At 46.1% G+C, this 20096-nt stretch overlaps 1 protein-coding gene across 1 annotated transcript in view; it reads right to left on the bottom strand.

The window, feature by feature from the left end:
- The window catches only part of LOC136673332 (cytosolic carboxypeptidase 4), a gene marked incomplete at its 5' end in the record, with an annotated part of 177911 nt that overhangs the window by 134278 nt on the left and 23537 nt on the right, over positions 1 to 20096 (bottom strand). Inside the window, 4 exons of the mRNA XM_066648733.1 lie at positions 3257 to 3373; positions 5889 to 5953; positions 6997 to 7165; positions 9947 to 10155. Of these exons, the coding sequence (XP_066504830.1) occupies positions 3257 to 3373; positions 5889 to 5953; positions 6997 to 7165; positions 9947 to 10155 (560 nt within the window). The remainder of the gene's footprint in view (positions 1 to 3256; positions 3374 to 5888; positions 5954 to 6996; positions 7166 to 9946; positions 10156 to 20096) is intronic.

The raw sequence follows: 20096 nt of genomic DNA, 5'->3' as shown, positions 1-20096 counted from the left end.
CTCATCCCCAATGCAGCGTCTCATCCCCAATGCAGCGTCTCATCCCCATTGCGCCACTGCTGTGTCTAAACTCCACTGCGACATTGAAAGAGATAGTATCACATACCAGGGAAATTTGTCAAAATAAAGTTGGGGGGAGAAATAAAGACAGAGCAATTTAATTTGACGTTTCAATAAAAATACCATAAACTTCTAAATTAAATATTTATAATGTTTCTTGGAAAAAAAAGGTAATCAAAAAATCTAGTTCAGACTCATTTTTTTACAGTAAATGGCTAACATTTATAACATCATATTTATTTATTTTTTTGGTCCATTAAAATCCTTTAAAAAATAAATAAACCAGTAGCTCTTTAGCGTGCGTGGCCAGTTAGCACAGCTCCCATCAATAACCAGAGGAGCAAATTAATCGCAGAATAGACTCAGTCCAACAGCTGCAGTTCATCTTCAGATACCCGTCGAATTAAAACTGGGAGCAATGAAGAGAAATAGACAGAGCTGGTGCAGATTCTGCTCGTTTGATGCTGAAGGATGCCCACATGGGGGACTTTCACTGGTCAATCTGTCAGACAATACACATCTCAATTACACTGCTGAGACTTGGGGCAAGAAACAACAAACACTGATCAGTCAGAACACTCAAATGACCTCCTCACTGTCCATTCTCTGAGCTCCACTGACCGTAGACGAGTAGTTTGTAGTTGTGCAGCTACAGAAAGCAGTCCATCTGTTGCTCTGAATACTTCGTTAGCCATCTTTAAACCTGGTCAGGACCCCTACAGAGCAGGGATTGTTTGGCCACGATTACCTCCTAGAATTAGAATTACTTTATGATCATCATGACATGTCCAAAGAAAGCTTCTCTACAGCGCAGAAGAGCCGTACATGTTTAAGGAATAATAAAAACACCATGGCTGGACCATAGTGGGGCAGAGGAAGCTGGGGTATAAAACACACCATGATGGGCTGATGGTAGGTTTTGTGATTAGCGCAGACCCCATTAACCATGGACCCCCAGGCAGTCTGGTAAGTCTTCTGCTCTAATATCCTATGGATGATAAAGAATGCTGCACTGACCTGTGAGATGTGTGTATGGGGCCTGCTGCATGTGGATGTGACTTCTGCTACAGGAAAATTCTAGCTGGATGTCACCATTCATCTTGGCTTTTTTTGCACAATGTTGTATACTTCTGCTTCGCCTTTAAATGCCACATTAAGCAATGTTTACCACGTCTGCGCTCATTATTATTTTCACTCATCTCTCTCTTCTTTATTCTCTCTCTCTCTGTTCCAATAAGTTTGCAATAAGTGTGGTGTGTTCTCTCTGTGTTTGCATGGGTTTCCTCCGGGTGACTGTCTGTGAGGAGTGTGGTGTGTTCTCTCTGTGTATGCATGGGTTTCCTCCGGGTGACTGTCTGTGAGGAGTGTGGTGTGTTCTCCCTGTGTCTGCGTGGGTTTCCTCCGGGTGACTGTCTGTGAGGAGTGTGGTGTGTTCTCACTGTGTCTGCGTGGGTTTCCTCCGGGTGACTGTCTGTGAGGAGGGTGGTGTGTTCTCACTGTGTCTGTGTGTTTCCTCCGGGTGACTGTCTGTGAGGAGTGTGGTGTGTTCTCCCTGTGTCTGCGTGGGTTTCCTCCGGGTGACTGTCTGTGAGGAGTGTTCTCTCTGTGTCTGCATGGGTTTCCTCCGGATGACTGTCTGTGAGGAGTGTGGTGTGTTCTCTCTGTGTCTGTGTGGGTTTCCTTAGGGTGACTGTCTGTGAGGAGTGTGGTGTGTTCTCTCTGTGTCTGCGTGGGTTTCCTCCGGATGACTGTCTGTGAGGAGTGTGGTGTGTTCTCCCTATTTCTGCGTGGGTTTCCTCCGGGTGACTGTCTGTGAGGAGTGTGGTGTGTTCTCCCTGTGTCTGCGTGGGTTTCCTCCGGGTGACTGTCTGTGAGGAGTGTGGTGTGTTCTCTCTGTGTCTGTGTGGGTTTCCTTAGGGTGACTGTCTGTGAGGAGTGTGATGTGTTCTCTCTGTGTCTGCATGGGTTTCCTCCGGATGACTGTCTGTGAGGAGTGTGGTGTGTTCTCCCTATTTCTGCGTGGGTTTCCCAGAGCCTGTATTTTCAAAGTGAATTGGAGGCAATGCTCAGCATGACTTCATTTTGACTTGTCTCATCTTGAATTGTTAACGGTATTGACCACAACTCTATATCTCTCACACAACCAACTGGGAGGAGGCCCTGAGGATGCCCCCAGGAGCAGCTAGGAGAAGCTGAGGTGGTCAGAGGGGTCTGGGATTCCTTGTTCACCCTGTTGCCATGGATTAAGCAGAGTACAAGATGGGATGAGATGTACATCATCAGATGAGCTGCAGGGTTTAAGTGCACACTTGTAAAGAAGGCACTAAACAATGTGGTTGGTCTCCAAAGCAGAATTCCCAAACGCAGGCGCTAAGTGCATCTACGGTGCATATGGAGCATTAAGGGCTCAGTGGGGAAGCTGCTCCCCCAGAAAATGACCTTGTTTAATTTCCTATTCTCAAATTTTCTTATTTATTTCTGTGCGTCAGTGGCATTTCCACCTCCTTATTTAATATGAAAAGGCAGTTTGCTGAATAATCATCTTCAAGATCGGACAGAGTTCAGCACAAAGCCACACACTGTGACTCGAACAATGAAGTCCAAGGTGCTCAACTGGAGGACAATTCCAATGTATTATTGGACTGAGCAGTAACTTACAATGCCTTTTATATTCACTAAAAGACCACTTTCTCAGAAACACCTAATCTGTACTTTTGCACACTGGCCACTTTATCAGAAACACCCCCCCTTCTACTGACACTCACTGGCCACTTTATCAGAAACACCCCCCCTTCTACTGACACTCACTGGCCACTTTATCAGAAACACCCCCCCCCTCTACTGACACTCACTGGCCACTTTATCAGAAACACCTCCCTTCTTTGTCCTTTTCCACTGCAGTTTCAGAAGTTATTCAGGAGCTCAGTAATTGTTTGAGCTGCTATTGTTGTACTTTTAGGAACTACTTACTTCTGCTGCAGTCACTGTTTTAATCACATAGCAATACATGCACTGGCGGATGGATACGTGACACTTCACACACCTCTGCTCTTTGCCCCATAAGGCATTTTGCACCTGAACCTCTTTAGGGTCAAAATACTGAAAATGAGGACTTTCCGTTACTTGCCCCAGGGATGTGCACGTTTGTTTTCTATCTGTCTCTGTGTGTGTGTGTGTGTGTGTGTGTGTGTGTTACCTGAAAGTTGTGCTGCAATTCAGGACAGAGTAGTGTGTACTGCTGCAGCTGCTCCAGCGGTCGGTCAGGCTTCGGACGAGCTGTCAATTTGTTCACATCTGTCTCCAGATCATCTTCCTGACACACACACACACACATAGAGAGAGAAAGAGAGAGAACAAAATGGTGTGACACTTGCAATAAACCACTGCAAGACATGGCTTCTGACACAAACTCTGATCAACAGTGACAGGTACATAGTAAGTAGGACAAGCGCATGTGTACAGTTGGACGCAGACATTTCTATACGGACACACAGCTGGAGACAGAGTGTGGCAGTATCTCATCCCAGATTAGTTTGGATACTCTTCCCAGAAAAAGTAGAAGCTTTTATTGAGAGAACAATTTTAAAGGAACACTACGCGTGATACGTTTACTCTAAAATTACAGCTTCAAAATCACAGTGAGGCTCCACTGAGCTGTAATAGTGGGAAGAGTGCTTCTGTCACTGTTACTCCAGGCTCAGCACTGCAGAAACTGCACTATGTAACTTCTAGAGGGAACACTCTTCAAAATAAAGGTGCGTCAAATGGTTCTCAGAGCAATGCCATAGAAAAAATTGTGTAGATTTGGTAATATTTTTGAAATTGGTAAAGAACCTTTAGATCAAATGACGTTTTTTAGTTCTTTAAAACGTTCATCACACACACACTTCTCTTTAACAAACATTCTTTGTGTTGTGGCTTTCATTCTCCTCCACCAGGTGAATCAGGTCCTGGTTCTGGAAGCGGGTTCTTGTTTAGTGGCTGTTCTCTCGTGGTTCAGAGCGAGTCGAGTAGGGACTAAACCGTGGCGTGTAAACCTTGCAGAGCGCTGATCGTCCAGAGAGAGTCGTCACTCTACGCCACGCAACGCAGACGACCAGCACCAACTCTCCATCTGTAAAATCTCCAGCTGCAGCAGAGATCACGTTTGTTTTTATCCGACTCACGACGGCAGCTCGTAAAATGATGCCGTGGTCTTTTGAAGAGGTTCAAACGCTCCTTGGATCGGTGGCCGATGAAAGAATCCAGCGAGAGCTGGACGCTGCAACAAGGAAGGAACAAACTCTACTGATCTGTCTGAACTGATGACGGAGCTGTGTTCAGTCCCAAACAACAACAACAACACGCCGATACACCATGAGTAAACACCGCTTAACGTTACCACCGCCGTTGTTGTGGTTTCCAATGCCCACTGTTCCCCTTAGAAACGGGGTTAGAGACGACACCAGATACACTCCAGGGCGGGTGGGGTTTTATAGTGGAAAACCAACCAGGGACCAAAAGTATAGCTGAGTAGAGCAGGTACCATGCAGTGGAAAAGCACCATAGTAGTTTGGAAAACTCCTCCCTCCCCCTCACACTGATTTTAGTACAGTGCTTTAAAAATGAATTACACTAAGGGGAGCGCACTAAATCTTACATAGTGCTCCTTTAAATCTTTTACATTCAGAAGAATAGTTAGATGAAGTGTCCACACATTTCTGGCCACACAGTGTGCCTTCACGGATTAATGGAGCTGCCTATTGCTCATGTACCTAATAATCAGGCACTGAACCCAGTTCCCAGAGCTCTGTGAGACGACCACACCAGCTGTGTACTGATTGTTTGGGATGGAGATGGTGTGTGTGTGTGTGTGAGAGAGAGAGAGAGAGAGAGAGAGAGAGAGAGACGGGGAGAGTGCTGTCATGGTTGAGGCGTGAGTGTGTAAAGTGCTGGCATTGATTTATGGCGGCATCAGAGGTGTATGTTACTGAAGCAAAGCGAGAGCTGGAAGCAGCACGGTCTGTTCTCTTTAATCCGTCTCTGCACGGAGCCAGTGATCAGTCCGACGCTTTCGCTTTGCATTCATTTAACACAAATTACCGGGAAAATTGCATGTCACACAGTGGACACTGGATCCTGTTACGGTGTGTGTGTGTGTGTGTGTGCCAATGCTTGAAGTTACACCATATGGTCACAGTTCTTGGACACACGTAATTAATACATAAGACTATTAAAGAAACACTTACAATTAATGACCCTAAAGTCACTGTGATGCTCCACTGATCTGTAACAGGGAGAGCCTCCGTTTCACATACTCTGGGCTCAACACAGAATCTACATTATGTAACCTTTTGGACCCACACAGACACAGGGAGAACACACCACACTCCTCAGAGACAGTCACCCAGAGGAAACCCACGCAGACACAGGGAGAACACACCACACTCCTCACAGACAGTCACCCGGAGGAAACCCACGCAGACACAGGGAGAGCACACCACACTCCTCACAGACAGTCACCCGGAGGAAACCCACACAGACACAGAGAGAACACACCACACTCCTCACAGACAGTCACCCGGAGGAAACCCACACAGACACAGAGAGAACACACCACACTCCTCACAGACAGTCACCCGGAGGAAGCCCACACAGACACAGAGAGAACACCACACTGGTGGTTGGAAAGGCATTGCCCTGTTTTTTATTCAATTATATTTTATTTTTATGTACTGCCTTATGTATTTCCCCCTAGTCATAATAACATGGCCAATGTGGGCCTGTGGGTGTGTGTGCTCATCTTGTCTTGTCCTTGGAAGAACAATCAAACACAGAGAACCACTCACCAAGTCCCGGCAGTCGAGTTCTTCAGTTTCTTGCTCTTCATCACTGTCATCTTCAAAGCTGTCATCTAATAAAACACACACACACACACGTGCACACATAAGGATAAGAGATCAATGTCAGTGCATGAGGTATCATTGGATCCAAGAAATCAAATAGAAACACTATGAGGTCCTCACACACACACACACACACACACACACACACACACACACACACACACACACACACTACCTCTGACACAGCACCCAGTCCTGAAAAAAATTAATTTGAAAAAAAAAATCTTGGAAAAAGACCTCTCTCTCCCTTTTTCCAGAGATCACGACCTTCTTCAGAGAGGGCTTTGATTTCACTTCACTCTGCTGAGGTTTAACAAGATGAATGTCATTGTGTTTTTATTTTGATTGCCTTCAAACTTGTTCCCAGGTGAGAAACGGTCGCAGCAGGCTGTGGTTTCCACCTTTTCTCTCACGCTGAAATCATCTGGCCAAAGTTTGTTTTCATGTGAAATGCACACAACATTTACAACAGTCAGAACATAGTGTTGTAGGCCACTGGACCTTCACCGTACCTCCACGGTTCCCCATTCATACGGCTCTCTGTTTATACACTGCTTTTTGTTTGACTGATGGTTGGAAGCACTATGTGCAGTTGAACTGAATCTTTCTGTAACTACTCACAGTGCTTCCATCTTGTTGGAGCTGATCTGTGATCTACAGCTGATTTAAAGTGTACAGGAGGAGGTGCTGAGACTGTATGTAGTTGGATCCTGGTGACCTCTGGGGTTCCTGTAAACGCTCCTCTGTGAATACGGGGGACTGAATATACTTACAATTAGACACAACTGAAATATATCAGTGCCATCTAGAGTTAGGAGTTCAGCAGAACATCTGACTTCACTCTGAGGTTTGGTTTAGTTCTACAACTTACACTGGTCATGTTTCATGGCTGTTCCACAGTGGTAAACCCTCGTCACGCTGCATTTAGTGAATCCCATGCAGTTCTGGCTCCGACAGTATGTTTATACGGATGTGTTTGAAAGAAAGAAAGAAAGAAAGAAGTTCTGGGGACTGAAAGAAAGAAAGAAAGAAAGAAAGAAAGTAGCCTTACCGTACAGTCCCAGATCATCCTCCCAAGTGTCCACAGACTGTCCCGGCAGAGGAAACCTGTACAGGCTGCGATCTGAGGGCAGTGGAAGAGGGACTTTTGGGAGGCACTTCCTCATCAGCTGAACTGTAGGCTCCACCAGACACTCGGCAGCCTTGCTCAACAAGCAGCTCTGCGGGAGGAAACATCAGTCAGTCAGGCTACGTTTGGACAGAGGCAGCTCAGGTCTGATCTATCAGCATATCCAATCTGAGTAGGACAAAAAGCCACAAAGAGGTGAACTTCTAAGCCATGTCTGTAGTTGAGATCAAATCTGAATCAAACTGGATCCCTGAAGTCGTGCTTTCATTAATGCCCTCGGCTGCTTAGATACAATGGACATAGTCGTTTGATCTGGTTTCCACTGCACTGTGAACAAAGCCCACGCTGGACCAGTCAGATTTTATTTCATCATTCAGCTCACGGACCTTCTCACTTTCCTGCCCTCAGCCCTACTCACGCCTGCATCATTACTGTGACAATCCATGTGGCCTAGTGGGCTAATCTGACTGTAGTCTGACCACACAAATCAGATTTGGTCACTTGTAACTTGCCTGTCTTCATCCACAGTTTTTCATCTCAGCAGTTCAGACTGGGATTAAACCTAATCTTTGACAACACATCTCTCCAGACACAGGTTGTCCACAAAGTTAATTGTAGTCAGGACCCCATTGTAACGTGCTTAGTTTTGTGTTCTGTTTTTGTTCTTTGTTTGTGCTCCCCTTGTCATGTGACTGTTTCCCCCTGTCTTGTGTCTGCTTCCTGCTTGTTCCCTGGTCATGTGATACCCTTCCCTTGTGTTTCTAGTGTCATGTGTCTTAATTGGTGTGCAGGTGTTTCTTGTTGGTGTTGTCTTTATTTGTCAGTGTTTCTTGTTTGTGGGTCATTGTACGTATGTTTGCTTGATGTTCCTTAGCCTTGCTCTGGGTTTAGCTTTCTTGTTTAGCTCTTGTGTTTTAACCTAGTCCTTTGTGTTTAGCTCCTTAGCCTCTGTATTTAGCCCTTTTTGTTTATTTCCTTAGCTTCTGTGTTTTGCCCTTTTTGTTTAGCTTCCCTTTTGTCTAGTTTCCTTGTTTCTTGTTAATAAAATCTCCTGCATATACCTCCATCCCTTACTCCTTGACCACTCTGACTCCCCCCATGCCTGCTTCACTGATACAACAGCGGATGTGGTTATGTATATGACTACAGTAGGAACATACAGGTCAGGTGTAAACTGGACACTGGGTCTAAACTTCAACATTAAAAGGCACACATTCTCCCCCTGGGTATAAACCTCTGTGACCTGCTTTGGTAAAAAAAACAACCCACAGCAGTGTTCTCCCCCTGTGTAAACAGCCCCTGTTCAGAACGCCCGCTTTCAGCACCTATCCCTTTAAATGATAATGAGCCGCTCGCTGTTCACCCCGACCCCGAGCGCACAGCAGTGAAGAGCGAGGAGCAGAAGCTTTGGTTTTTAGTCGTTTTCACTCTGTTCTCTTTCTTCTCCGTTTTTACTCAGTGCTCTTATTTCTCCGCGCTCGTTGTGTCTGTTTTGCTGCGTTTAACCTCATCTTTGCGCTCTCACATAAACACAGGTCAGGCGCTGTGATTGGACAGACTCAGACGAGGGGGCGGGGCCATTCTGAAGTCTATGCACTTGACGTCAGAAGCGGAGCAGAATCTTGTTTTATCCCTTTGTTTTCTGACTGAGGCAGCACACAATTTTGACTTGGGGTGTGGGGGGGGGGGGGGTCTTGTTTCACAGTGTGTGGGTTGGTGGGCTCCAGATTAACACATTAATGTGAACATGCAGTGAATAAGAGAGTTTTGAGAATATGTGCCCTCTAGGTGCAGCACAGTGGCGTAGCAGGGGTAGTGTCCTTGCCAAACAGCTCCAGGGTCCTGTCTGTGAGGAGTTTGGTGTGTTCTCCTTGTGTCCGTGTGGATTCCTCCACAACCCTGAACTGTATAAGTGCTTACAGACAATGAATGAATGAATGTCCCCTCTCAGAAACTCATCTGATTTGCCCCGGAGTGGACATGGCTTTCAGTATTCAGTAAACAATAAGTCTGCAAGTCAAATGTGCTGCGAAAGCAGAAAAGTCCCCACAATAGATTAAAAATACAACTTAACTCTGTCTGTAATGATTCACTCTGCTTTACTTTGGACAATAACCATCACAAAGCAATAAAACCAGAGCCGCACAAAGTGAGAAAGGTGCACACAGTAATCAACGGCAGTAAAAAAACAATTAGAGCAGTCCAGGCCCTGAAGGAAGGGGAGGATTTTCACTGGAGAACGTTCATCTCCAGTGTTCCATTTGCAGGTAACTACACCAGCATCATCACTATTGTAAAGCATAGAATACAAGGGTCGTCTTTCTGATACAACTCTTCCGTCTTGTACCTTAGCTCACTGGCCACTTTATTAGAAACACCCACCTTCTATTTTCACTCACTGGCCACTTTATCCTAAACAACCTCTTCTAGTCTCCTCTACTTTAGTGAAAACTTGTCCTATTCCACTTGCACTGGTACCTTCCATTTGCTGATCACTCTATTAGAAACCCATTTTTGGCCACTTTAATAGGAACCCCTAATTTACGGCTCCAACAACTAATGTACAATCCTAGATTGTCCTAGACCTGTTGGTGCAACGTTTATCAGGGTAATTATTTTTAAGTGGTGGACAATTAATATCATGACACGACACAACAGTGAAACTGACACTAGAGCAAGAGTGTGCGTGGTGCTGGTTTGATTGTATCAGGCACAGCAGTGGTCAAGAGCGGTCCACCCAGAACTACCTAGAAACTGACCACCGACTAAGTGCTGAAGGATGAAGAATATCAGCATGATTCTGATAACACAATTGAGAGAATACACAGCAAAGATCTCACACTGAGTTCCCAGAGGCTGTGGAGAGATGTACCTGTGTGGTTCTGTAAAGTAGGTCAATGCCTCCGTCACTGACCAGTGCGCTCCTGCTTAGGCTGCTGTTGGAGGCTTGGTGCAGACAGTGGAGTAAGGCCTGGCGGATATGGAGATGCTCATGCTCTGAGTCATATAGGTGCCACTCATCGTAAAGCTTCAGAAGACCTGAGATGTAACCTTTATCCACAGCCAAGCGACAGTTCTCCTCTGAAAAACACACACAGCAAAGCACGGTCAGAAGAATATTCAGAAACAGACACACACTGGGCTCGTTCTCTTTCCACCAAAAGTTGGAACATTTCTGTGAGGATTTGGTGGTTGGATTATTATGTCTAGATCCACATCACTCCAGAGCAAGGCCTGCTGGAACCAAGGGGTCAGCTGGTCATTTGACCAACCCACTTTAGAAGTACCGAGACAATGTCCCACCACTTTTTGGTTCTGTTTATGGTTTCATTTTTCAGGAAAATGACCTCAGAGGCAACAAATTACAAGCTTGATTTCACTTCAGGGGGCGGGACATTGGAGGAGCGTTTCTAAAACTGTGTAGCTACAGCTCCAATGAGAGGACAGCATCTGCTCGTACTAATCCCTGTCCTGGTAAATGTTGTAAATGTGACGCACAAATTAATGGTCAGGATTTATGTTCGAACACATATTTACTATACGTCTGGTCTGGAGCATTTCTCACTGCTGGTAGGAGACAGTTTACAGGGTGAAATCTGAATGGTTGATATCATTTTAAGGGAAATGCGAAATGCGAGGTGTGGTTCAGAGCGCTTCATCATAAATACAGCCAATTTATTTTCTGTCCAAAACCGCCAGTGTCTTTGAAGTTTTTCCTGCGTTTTATGTATGGAGAAAAAAATGTTTATTAAATTTCTAAAGTTGTCCAAATAATTTATTTCAAATTACTCACGCCATAGGAACCTGATTCCAGATTCCAGTAGGATAAAAATGTCTAGGGAGAGTTAATGAGAAAGGCAAAGGGACTGTTTTGTGTTTGAGATGAGAGGCTGTTTGTTTTTATATTCATTGTTTCATATCTAGTCCCATCATAAACCCTTAAATTCCTCAGAATGTACAATCTTGCAAGACAGCCATCGACTCACCAGTGGGGACTTTTCTAGGCATTGTGGTCTCTTGGGATTGCACCTTAAGTTTGCAAAAAGTGTGCGGCATTCTCTCACTTAAGGGCAAAGGCCTCCATTAGCAATTTTCCAAAAAGAGCACAGAGCCTCAAATAAAGTGGAGATAGGGTTACAGGTCACTCAGATCAAAACTATAAAACAAGTAATAAATATTGGTCTTGTCCTGACTCGGCTTGTGTATTTATGGCTCTGGCTCTGAATTCAGCTGCCGCAACAATGGAACCCAGCCTCCACAGCACCCCCTGCTGATGACGTATCCTTGGTTCCCATCAAAGCTGGTGGGAACACCAGGGGGTTGGCAGATCATTCCAAGAATCAGGGACTAAACCGGTCCATAAATCTGGGTTCTTTTTTTGGAAAATGCTATAGGTTCCTCTACGTTGGTTCAGAGTTCTGCTGAGTTTGAGGTATTCCATTGCTTAAGAGCAAGGCCTCCCTGTTCCTCCAGATTTGAGTTTCCCATCACCAGAGCAGTGCCTTTTGAGTTCCTGAGAGGTCCAAGGGGCTGGATCTGTGAAGGCAGAAGCAGAAAGATGGGACCCTCCCCCACCTGTGACATTTTCTTTGTGTTATTAAATTTCTAAAGTTGTCCAAATAATTTATTTCAAATTACTCACGCCATAGGAACCTGAATCCAGATTCCAGTAGGATAAAAAGGGCTAGGGAGAGTTCATGAGAAAGGCAAAGGGACTGTTTTGTGTTTGAGATGAGAGGCTGTTTGTTTTGATATTCATTGTTTCATATCTGGTCCCATCATGAACTCTGAAACTCCACAGAATGTATAATCTTGCAAGACAGCCATCGACTCACCAGTGGGAACTTTTCTAGGCATTATGGTCTTTTGGGATTGCACCTTAAGTTTCCAAAAAGTGTGAGGCATTCTCTCACTTAAGGGCAAAGGCCTCCATTAGCAATTTTCCAACAATGAAGAAGCGGAACAGTTCCCATTTGCAAATTTACTTTGGAACCATTCGTTCGTCTCCACCAACACAAATCAGTTCAGGAACCAGAAAGGTTTGTTTCCAGCTGGAACCAAAGAAGAGTTGGTCCTTCAGAGTAAACTGTGTCGGCGTCTGTGGGCGAGTCGAGCTCCACAGAACTCCAAAAAGAGCACAGAGCCTCAAATAAAGTGGAGATAGGGTTACAGGTCACTCAGATCAAAACTATAAAACAATTAATAAATATTGGTCCTGTCCTGACTCGGCTTGTGTATTTATGGCTCTGGCTCTGAATTCAGCTGCAGCAACACTGGAACCGAGCCTCCACAGCACCCCCTGCTGATGACGTATCCTTGGTTCCCATCAAAGCTGTTGGGAACACCAGGGGGTTGGCAGTTCATTCCAAGAATCAGGGACTAAACCGGTCCATAAATGTGGGTTCTTTTTTTGGAAAAGTGCTATAGGTTCCTCTAGGTTGGTTCAGAGTTCTGCAGGGATTGAGGTACAGGGGGTACTTGATTTACGAGGTTGATCCATTCCTACGTCGCGTCGTAAACCGATTTTCGTATTCTTCCGTTATGTTTGCGTTATGATGTTTACGACGCAAAGCCACTTAAGTCAAAACAAGGCTTTATACAGTAAATGGGAGATGTGTCGTAACCCAAGGACCTCCTATATTCCCTTGCTTAAGGGCAAGGCCTCCCTGTTCCTCCAGATTTGAGTTTCCCATCACCAGAGCAGTGCCTTTTGAGATCCTGAGAGGTCCAAGGGGCTGGATCTGTGAAGGCAGAAGCAGACAGATGGGACCCTCCCCCACCCGTGACATTTTCTTTGTGTTATTAAATTGACAGAAGGACCAACTGCACCAGCCTCTGGCTTCCACCTTCCAGGGGTGGCATGGTCATTGCCAGAGTTATAAACCACAGGCAGAAAATGGAGCAGAGATTATTTTGTGTTCATACGATAATGCACTGGACACAATCCTCTCACAAATAACAAACAGGCCAGAATGATCAACAGGTCATCTATTCATGCTGAGTTCTCATCCATCACTGAGCTCCAGGTCAGCGCAGTCCTCACCCTCAACGTGCCATAAATAATTACCCTGCTCCCGAACTGCTGCAATACATCTATTTGACAACGAGCCCCATTTCCACTGAAGTGCTGCCTGAGCGGATGTTTAGGAAAGTGCCTGCTGCTGCTGCTGTGGCGTTTGAGCTCTGACGTGTGTTTACACGCCAAGAGAGACAATAAATATTTATTGTCTGCAGTATTAGCAATCTCAGCTTCACCGCTTAAACATTAAAACAACCTCCTTATTATTTTACTCCTCCATTCTCTCAGCTCTACTGACCACACAGGGGCACGTTGTGGTCCATCTGCTGCTCTGCATATTTTGTTAGCCCCATATTGCTCTGTTCTTCAATAGGCAGGGCCCCCACAAACCAGGTATAATTTGGGTGGTGCATCATTCTCAGTGCTTCAGAGACACTGACGTGGTGCCGGTGCGAGTGGATCAGACACAGCAGTACTGCTGGAGTTTTCAACACCTCAGTGTCACAGCTATACATGAGAATAGTCCACCAAGCCAGCAGGGGGCAGCGTCTTGTGTCCACTGATGAAGGACTAGATGATGACCAACAACAACTGTGATGACCTAGTGTCTCTGACCTTAAATCTACAAGGTGGACAGGCGACATCAGCTACCAGCTCCCTCTGCGCCACTATGGTCTGCCTTCTTTTCCCAGGAGATAACCAAGGCCCACATCTACATCCCAAACAATACCTGTTTATGGGGACCTTGTTCGGTTCCTGACCGTTAAAGAACTGGGTGAAAGGGGGCTGACAATTATACAGGGCAACAGATGGACTACAGTTTGAAAGTGCAGAACTACACAGTGCTCCTGTATGGTCAGTGGATTTTTGGCTTGTATCCGATACCTCACACATACCTTGTATATGGGTTGATGTGAGAAAGAAGCTATAACAGGAACATACATCATCCCAGCAAACCCAGTATCAGCAGACACTAGGAGCATGGAGTGATGAAGCCCTTTTAACAACAGCACACAAGTGAACGCAGAGCAGGAGGGGAGCCATCTTTAGCCTCTGTCAGCTTTGATGACTTAGCCAGAAGAAATGGAAACACGATCCCATGTATCATGTCTGCAGCATGGAATCAATCTCAGGTGTTTACAGCTCAGAGAGTGGAGTCAGTGCGTGTCCTGCATCAGTTTGGTGCGTAGTTTGTGCAGATATTCTGAAAATAAACACTGTGCATACGCAAGGTGCAGTACGCAACAACAGTGCACGCAACCCACAGCATCACAATGGCAGAAAGTTTTGAAGAAGGCTGTGTCAGAGCCAAGTCCGCAGTTACCTGCATCTTTCTCTGGTCTGCCCTCTAGTGGGAGCCTCCAGTTACAAGCGTAGCACATAGGTGAGTATGTGAACAGTTATGTTCATGATGCAGACTCTACCCTTATAACGCTGATGAGCAGAACTCACCAAAGGCTAAATCCCAGCCTTTTTCCACTTCAATCGGTTCCATTCAGGATTTTTAGAACATTTGTGCTCTCAAGCAAACTGTCCCCCTGTGTTTTCACCCGTTTTGATGGGAACCAAAGATACGTCATCAGCAGGGGGCGCTGTGGGGGCTGTGTTCCAGTGCTGTGTCTGAATTCACCTCCAGAGCAAGAGATAAAGGGACAGAGTCAGGACAGAGTCATGGTTAATCCACTGTTTACAGCACCATAACACTTTATTAAAGTCTCTGAGCCCTTTCTGGAGCTTCTTTATCTCGACTCGTCACAATTCACAGCGAAGAACCCACCCTTTGGTTGCAGCTGGAGACCCACCTTTCTATTTTTCTGTTGGTTCTGAGTGGATCCAGATCAATTTCATTTTGCAGGAACCAAACTAGTTCAGACCCACACTGAAGAGCTGATCTCAGGTTACACATACAACTTGACAATGCCTAAAACAAATGGAAGTAAACAGTGCTACCACAGACCTAGACCCCCTGGACTCTGGGAAACTCTGGTGAGAAGGAACTGCAACTCGGAGGAACAGCGAGGGAACCCTTAAGCAAGGGAATGGAATACCTCACACTGCTATCAGCGCCTGTTCCTTTAAATGATATTGAGCCGCTCGCTGACGAGGGGGCGGGGCATTTCTAAAGTCTCTGCACTTGACGTCAGAAGCGGAGCAGAATCAGAACGACTTGTTTGATCCTGTGCTTTCTGAAAAGCATTTTTTTTTCATATACGTCCCCTTCAACTTTTATTATTCTACTGCCTTGTGTTGTGGAGTTCAGTCGATATAAAAATGTAAATATGCCATAATTAAAGAGAGCTGACTTTGAATGTTTGGGTTGTGAGGTGAATGCACATCTCAAGCATGTAATCAGGCAGAAAGCAGGTGCATGGCATAGGGAATGAACATGAATAGATGCAGACTCTAGAGTCGTGGGGCTCCTACTGCTCAGATGATTTCTGTGGAACATTCTCCAGCAGATTAAACTATTTGACAATGGAATAAGAGGAGATAGAAGAACACACACACACACACACACACACACACACCCACATACACACACACACACACACACACACACGTACACAGTTAGCCAGAGTTCTGTGATCTCTCTGAACCACAGAGGTTGGACAGCAGCCAGCACTGTGTATGGGATGGAAGTGTGTGTTGCATATGGGTGTGTGTGTGTTTGTGTGGGTGTGTGTGTGTGCAAATCTCAGAGGAGCTGGAGAAGATCCAGCAGTAGAGATCTGCAGCATGCGAAGGTCAGTCTGACGCACACACACACACACAGAGCCCAGAAAGACAGAATGCATCCTCCCTGGCCACTTTATCATAAACCCCTCACTTGTACAGTGGGTCCAGTTCAGTGTAGACCTCTGTATGAATATTTTGCTGCTTTAAGGCTCAGGGCCGTTCAGCTGTGCACACAGCGTTAGATTACAGTTCACTGATGTTTATGTGGCTGACTGCAATCAAATCCTCACAGCCTCCCATATATAGTCTTTCCAGAAGAATGGATGTTGTTGTTGCAGCTAGAAACTCCCTTTTAGACGCTTAACATCAGAACTGGGCTGAGAACTCTACCCTCTCTCTCTCTCTCTCTCTCTCTCTCTTTCCCTCTCTCTCTCTCTCTCTCTCTCTCTCTCTCTCTTTCCCCCTCTTTCTCTCTCTCTGTCTCTCCCCCCTCTCTCTCTCATTCTCTCTCTCTCCCTTCTCTCTGTCTCTCCCCCTCTCTCATTCTCTCTCTCTCTCTCTCTCACCCCCCCTCTCTCTCTCTTTCTCTCTCTCTCTCTCTAGGAGCAAAGAAAGTTGCAGTAGGTCTAACGCAGCTCAGTGAAATATTAATGAATGCACTGGGTTTTATAACTCTCCCAAAGGGGGTCCGCTAGTGGTGGGACGCTTGAGAGAGATCAATGCTCGAACACAAAGAGACTGTGTGCTTTGGGGAAGGGCTCATGAGGTAAAGCCGAGGTTTGTGGGTCTCATCTGCCCCTTCATCTCGCCTTTCTGATGCTAAAAGGACATTTACGAGAAAGCTTAGGCAAATATGATTACATTATTGATTAATTCATTCATCTTCTGTAACCACTTCATCCTGATCTGGGTCACAGTGTGTCCAGGGCTTATCTGGAATCATTGGACAACAACGCACACCCTGAACAGAGCTTCACACACTAACACACCCATTCACACACTCACACACATTCACACACTCACCCAGTCAAACACTCACCCAGTCACACATTCACACATTCACCCAGTCACACACTCACCCAGTCACACACTCACACACATTCACACACTCACCCAGTCACACAGTCACCCAGTCACACACTCACACACATTCACACACTCACCCAATCACACAGTCACACACATTCACACACTCACCCAGTCACACACTCACCCAGTCACACACTCACACACCCAGTCACACACTCACACACCCAGTCACACACTCACACACTCACCCAGTCACACACTCACACACCCAGTCACACACTCACCCAGTCACACACTCACACACATTCACACACTCACCCAGTCACACACTCAACCAGTCACACACTCACACACCCAGTCACACACTCACACACATTCACACATTCACCCAGTCACACACTCACACACATTCACCCAGTCACCCAGTCACTCACACACCCAGTCACACACTCACCCAGTCACACACACACACACTCACCCAGTCACACACTCACACACTCACCCAGTCACACACTCACACACACTCACCCAGTCACACACTCACACACATTCACACAATCACCCAGTCACACACTCTCACACATTCACACCCTCACCCAGTCACACACACACACACATTCACACAATCACCCAGTCACACACTCACACACATTCACACACTCACCCAGTCACACACTCACACACATTTACACAATCACCCAGTCACACACTCACACACATTCACACCCTCACCCAGTCACACACTCACACACACTCACCCAGTCACACACACACACATTCACACCCTCACCCAGTCACACACACACACACATTCACACACTCACCCAGTCACACACATTCACACCCTCACCCAGTCACACACTCACCTTATCACACACTCACACACACTCACCCAGTCACACACTCACACACATTCACACCCTCACCCAGTCACACACTCACACACATTCACACCTTCACCCAGTCAAACACTCACACATTCACACACTCACACATTCACACCCTCACACACATTCACACCTTCGCCCAGTCACACACTCACGCAGTCACACACATTCACACCCTCACCCAGTCACACACGCACACACAATCACACCCTCACACACATTCACACCCACACACACACACACACACACTCACATACTCACCCAGTCACACAACCACCCAGTCACACACTCACCCAGTCACACACTCACACACACTCACCCAGTCACACACTCACACACATTCACACCCTCACACACATTCACACCTTCACCCAGTCACACCCTCACACCTGTGGACAGTTTCACACACTCACCCTATCACACACACCACATAATGCAGTTTCTGCAGTGCTGAACCTGGAGTATCAACAACAGAGGCTGTGTTCTCCCTGTTACAGCTCAGTGAAGCATCACAGTGATTTTAAAGCTGTAATTTTAGGGTAAAAATATGACCTAGAGTTGTTTTAATTTTGAGTCAAGCTTTGTTTCTTATGGATCAAGGCTCTGAATCCTGAGCAGTAGCATTCAATCATCAGGACACCAGTCCGTGAAGAAACATTAAAAACTAAAGAAACAAACCTCAAAAATCAAACAAGACTTCGCTGATCGATTACTTTCAGTAAACTCTAACATTAACATTTGAAGCCTCTGCTTGAACACACTGTTTTCCTCCTCCTCCTTCTCCACCTCTTGCTCCAGATCTGATATCTACACCAGCTCAGACGGGAGAGGACCTCTGTGAGGAAAACGGGAGCGATGGTTATCAACTGCTTCTGTCTGCCAGGCTGCAGAGGGACACCACACAGAGACCCCACAAAAGCCTGAGACAGAAAGGTCTCACAGACAAAACCACCCCACATTCCTGAAAGCGGGCGTTCTGAACAGGGCTGTTTACACAGGGGGAGAACACTGCTGTGGGACTCGTGGGGTTTGGACCAAAGCAGGTCACAGATGTTTCATTAAGAAACATTCATTTATTCATTCATTCATTGTCTGTAACACTTAGGTGAATTGGCTTCTCTAATAACTGTCCTGGTGTGTGAGTGAATGTCTGTGTGTGTGAGCCCAGATATGGATTGGCGCTCTGTCCTGGGTTAAAACCCTAGTGCCCGATGCAGTCCTCCAGGTGGACGGTCGTTTCTGGTTGAGAGTACGCTGTGCGCGTTTGGCTGCCGCTTCTCACCAGTGTGTGTGGATTGAGTGTTCTGAGCAGTGTAGATTGTAAAGCATCCTTGGGTGTCTAGAAAGGCGCTATATAAGTGTAACGATAATAATAATAATAATAATCCAGTTCAGGGCGGCGGTGGAACTGGAGTCTACCAGGAATCACTGAGCGCAAGGCAGAGACACACCCAAAGGGGGCGCCAGTCCTTCACAGGGCGACAGACACTCACACCTACAGACACTTTTGAGTCGCCAATCCACCTACCAACATGTGTTTTTGAAGCGTGGGAGGAAACCGGAGCACCTGGAGGAAACCCACGCAGACACAGAGAGAACACACCACACTCATCACAGACAGTCACCCGGAGCGGGAATCGAACCCACAACCTCCAGGACCCTGGAGCTGTTACAGAGACACCACCTGCTGCTCCACCGCTCATTAAGAGCCAGAACTGGAGAAAATGTAAAGTCCTCAGTCAAGACTCCTAAGTATAATTACATACACTAGAACAGCGCTTGAATGCTGCTGTGCAGTTTGATCTTTGTGGTATTTTGACCAAAGTATATGTCACTGATTCATGATTCACTGCTAAAGCCATAACTGATTTGAATCCTCTCTTCCATCGTCCAGCACCAGTGGCTGTTTATCAGTAACAAGAACACAAAGAATCGACCTGTGTTCTCCAGAAGAATGTTCTTGAGAAGTTACCTCACAAGAGCAGATTTGTGGTTCCACAGGGAATGATGGGACTTTCAGGTTGTTCACGTTGGTGAGTCACAAAATGATTCATCCTCATTATTTTGAGCGGAGTGAGATCAACATCAGGGTACTTTTCTTGCCGTTTGTGTTCTTGAGTAATGGAACATAACTTCATCAGTGTAAGATGACATCAAGCAAGAACACGAGAACGTAGGAACACAGCGACAAGTCAGAGATGTGAAGCCTGAGTTGATTCACGAGTCAAATAGATCTGAATTCCAGCTGGAGAGTCATATAAGCTCTGGTGTCTGAATCAAGTTGTGAGTCAGTGAATCAGGAACTCAATTCTCAGATTCATGATTCAAGTCACACTCAAGCTCAAGACTTGACTCAGACTTCAGATCTTATGACTCTGGTCCCCATTGTCCCCCTCTCAATTTGCAGCAGT

This window comes from Hoplias malabaricus, chromosome 17 (genome assembly GCF_029633855.1).
Source record: "Hoplias malabaricus isolate fHopMal1 chromosome 17, fHopMal1.hap1, whole genome shotgun sequence".
Lineage (NCBI taxonomy): Eukaryota > Metazoa > Chordata > Actinopteri > Characiformes > Erythrinidae > Hoplias > Hoplias malabaricus.
This window is presented reverse-complemented; position numbering and strand designations above follow the sequence as displayed.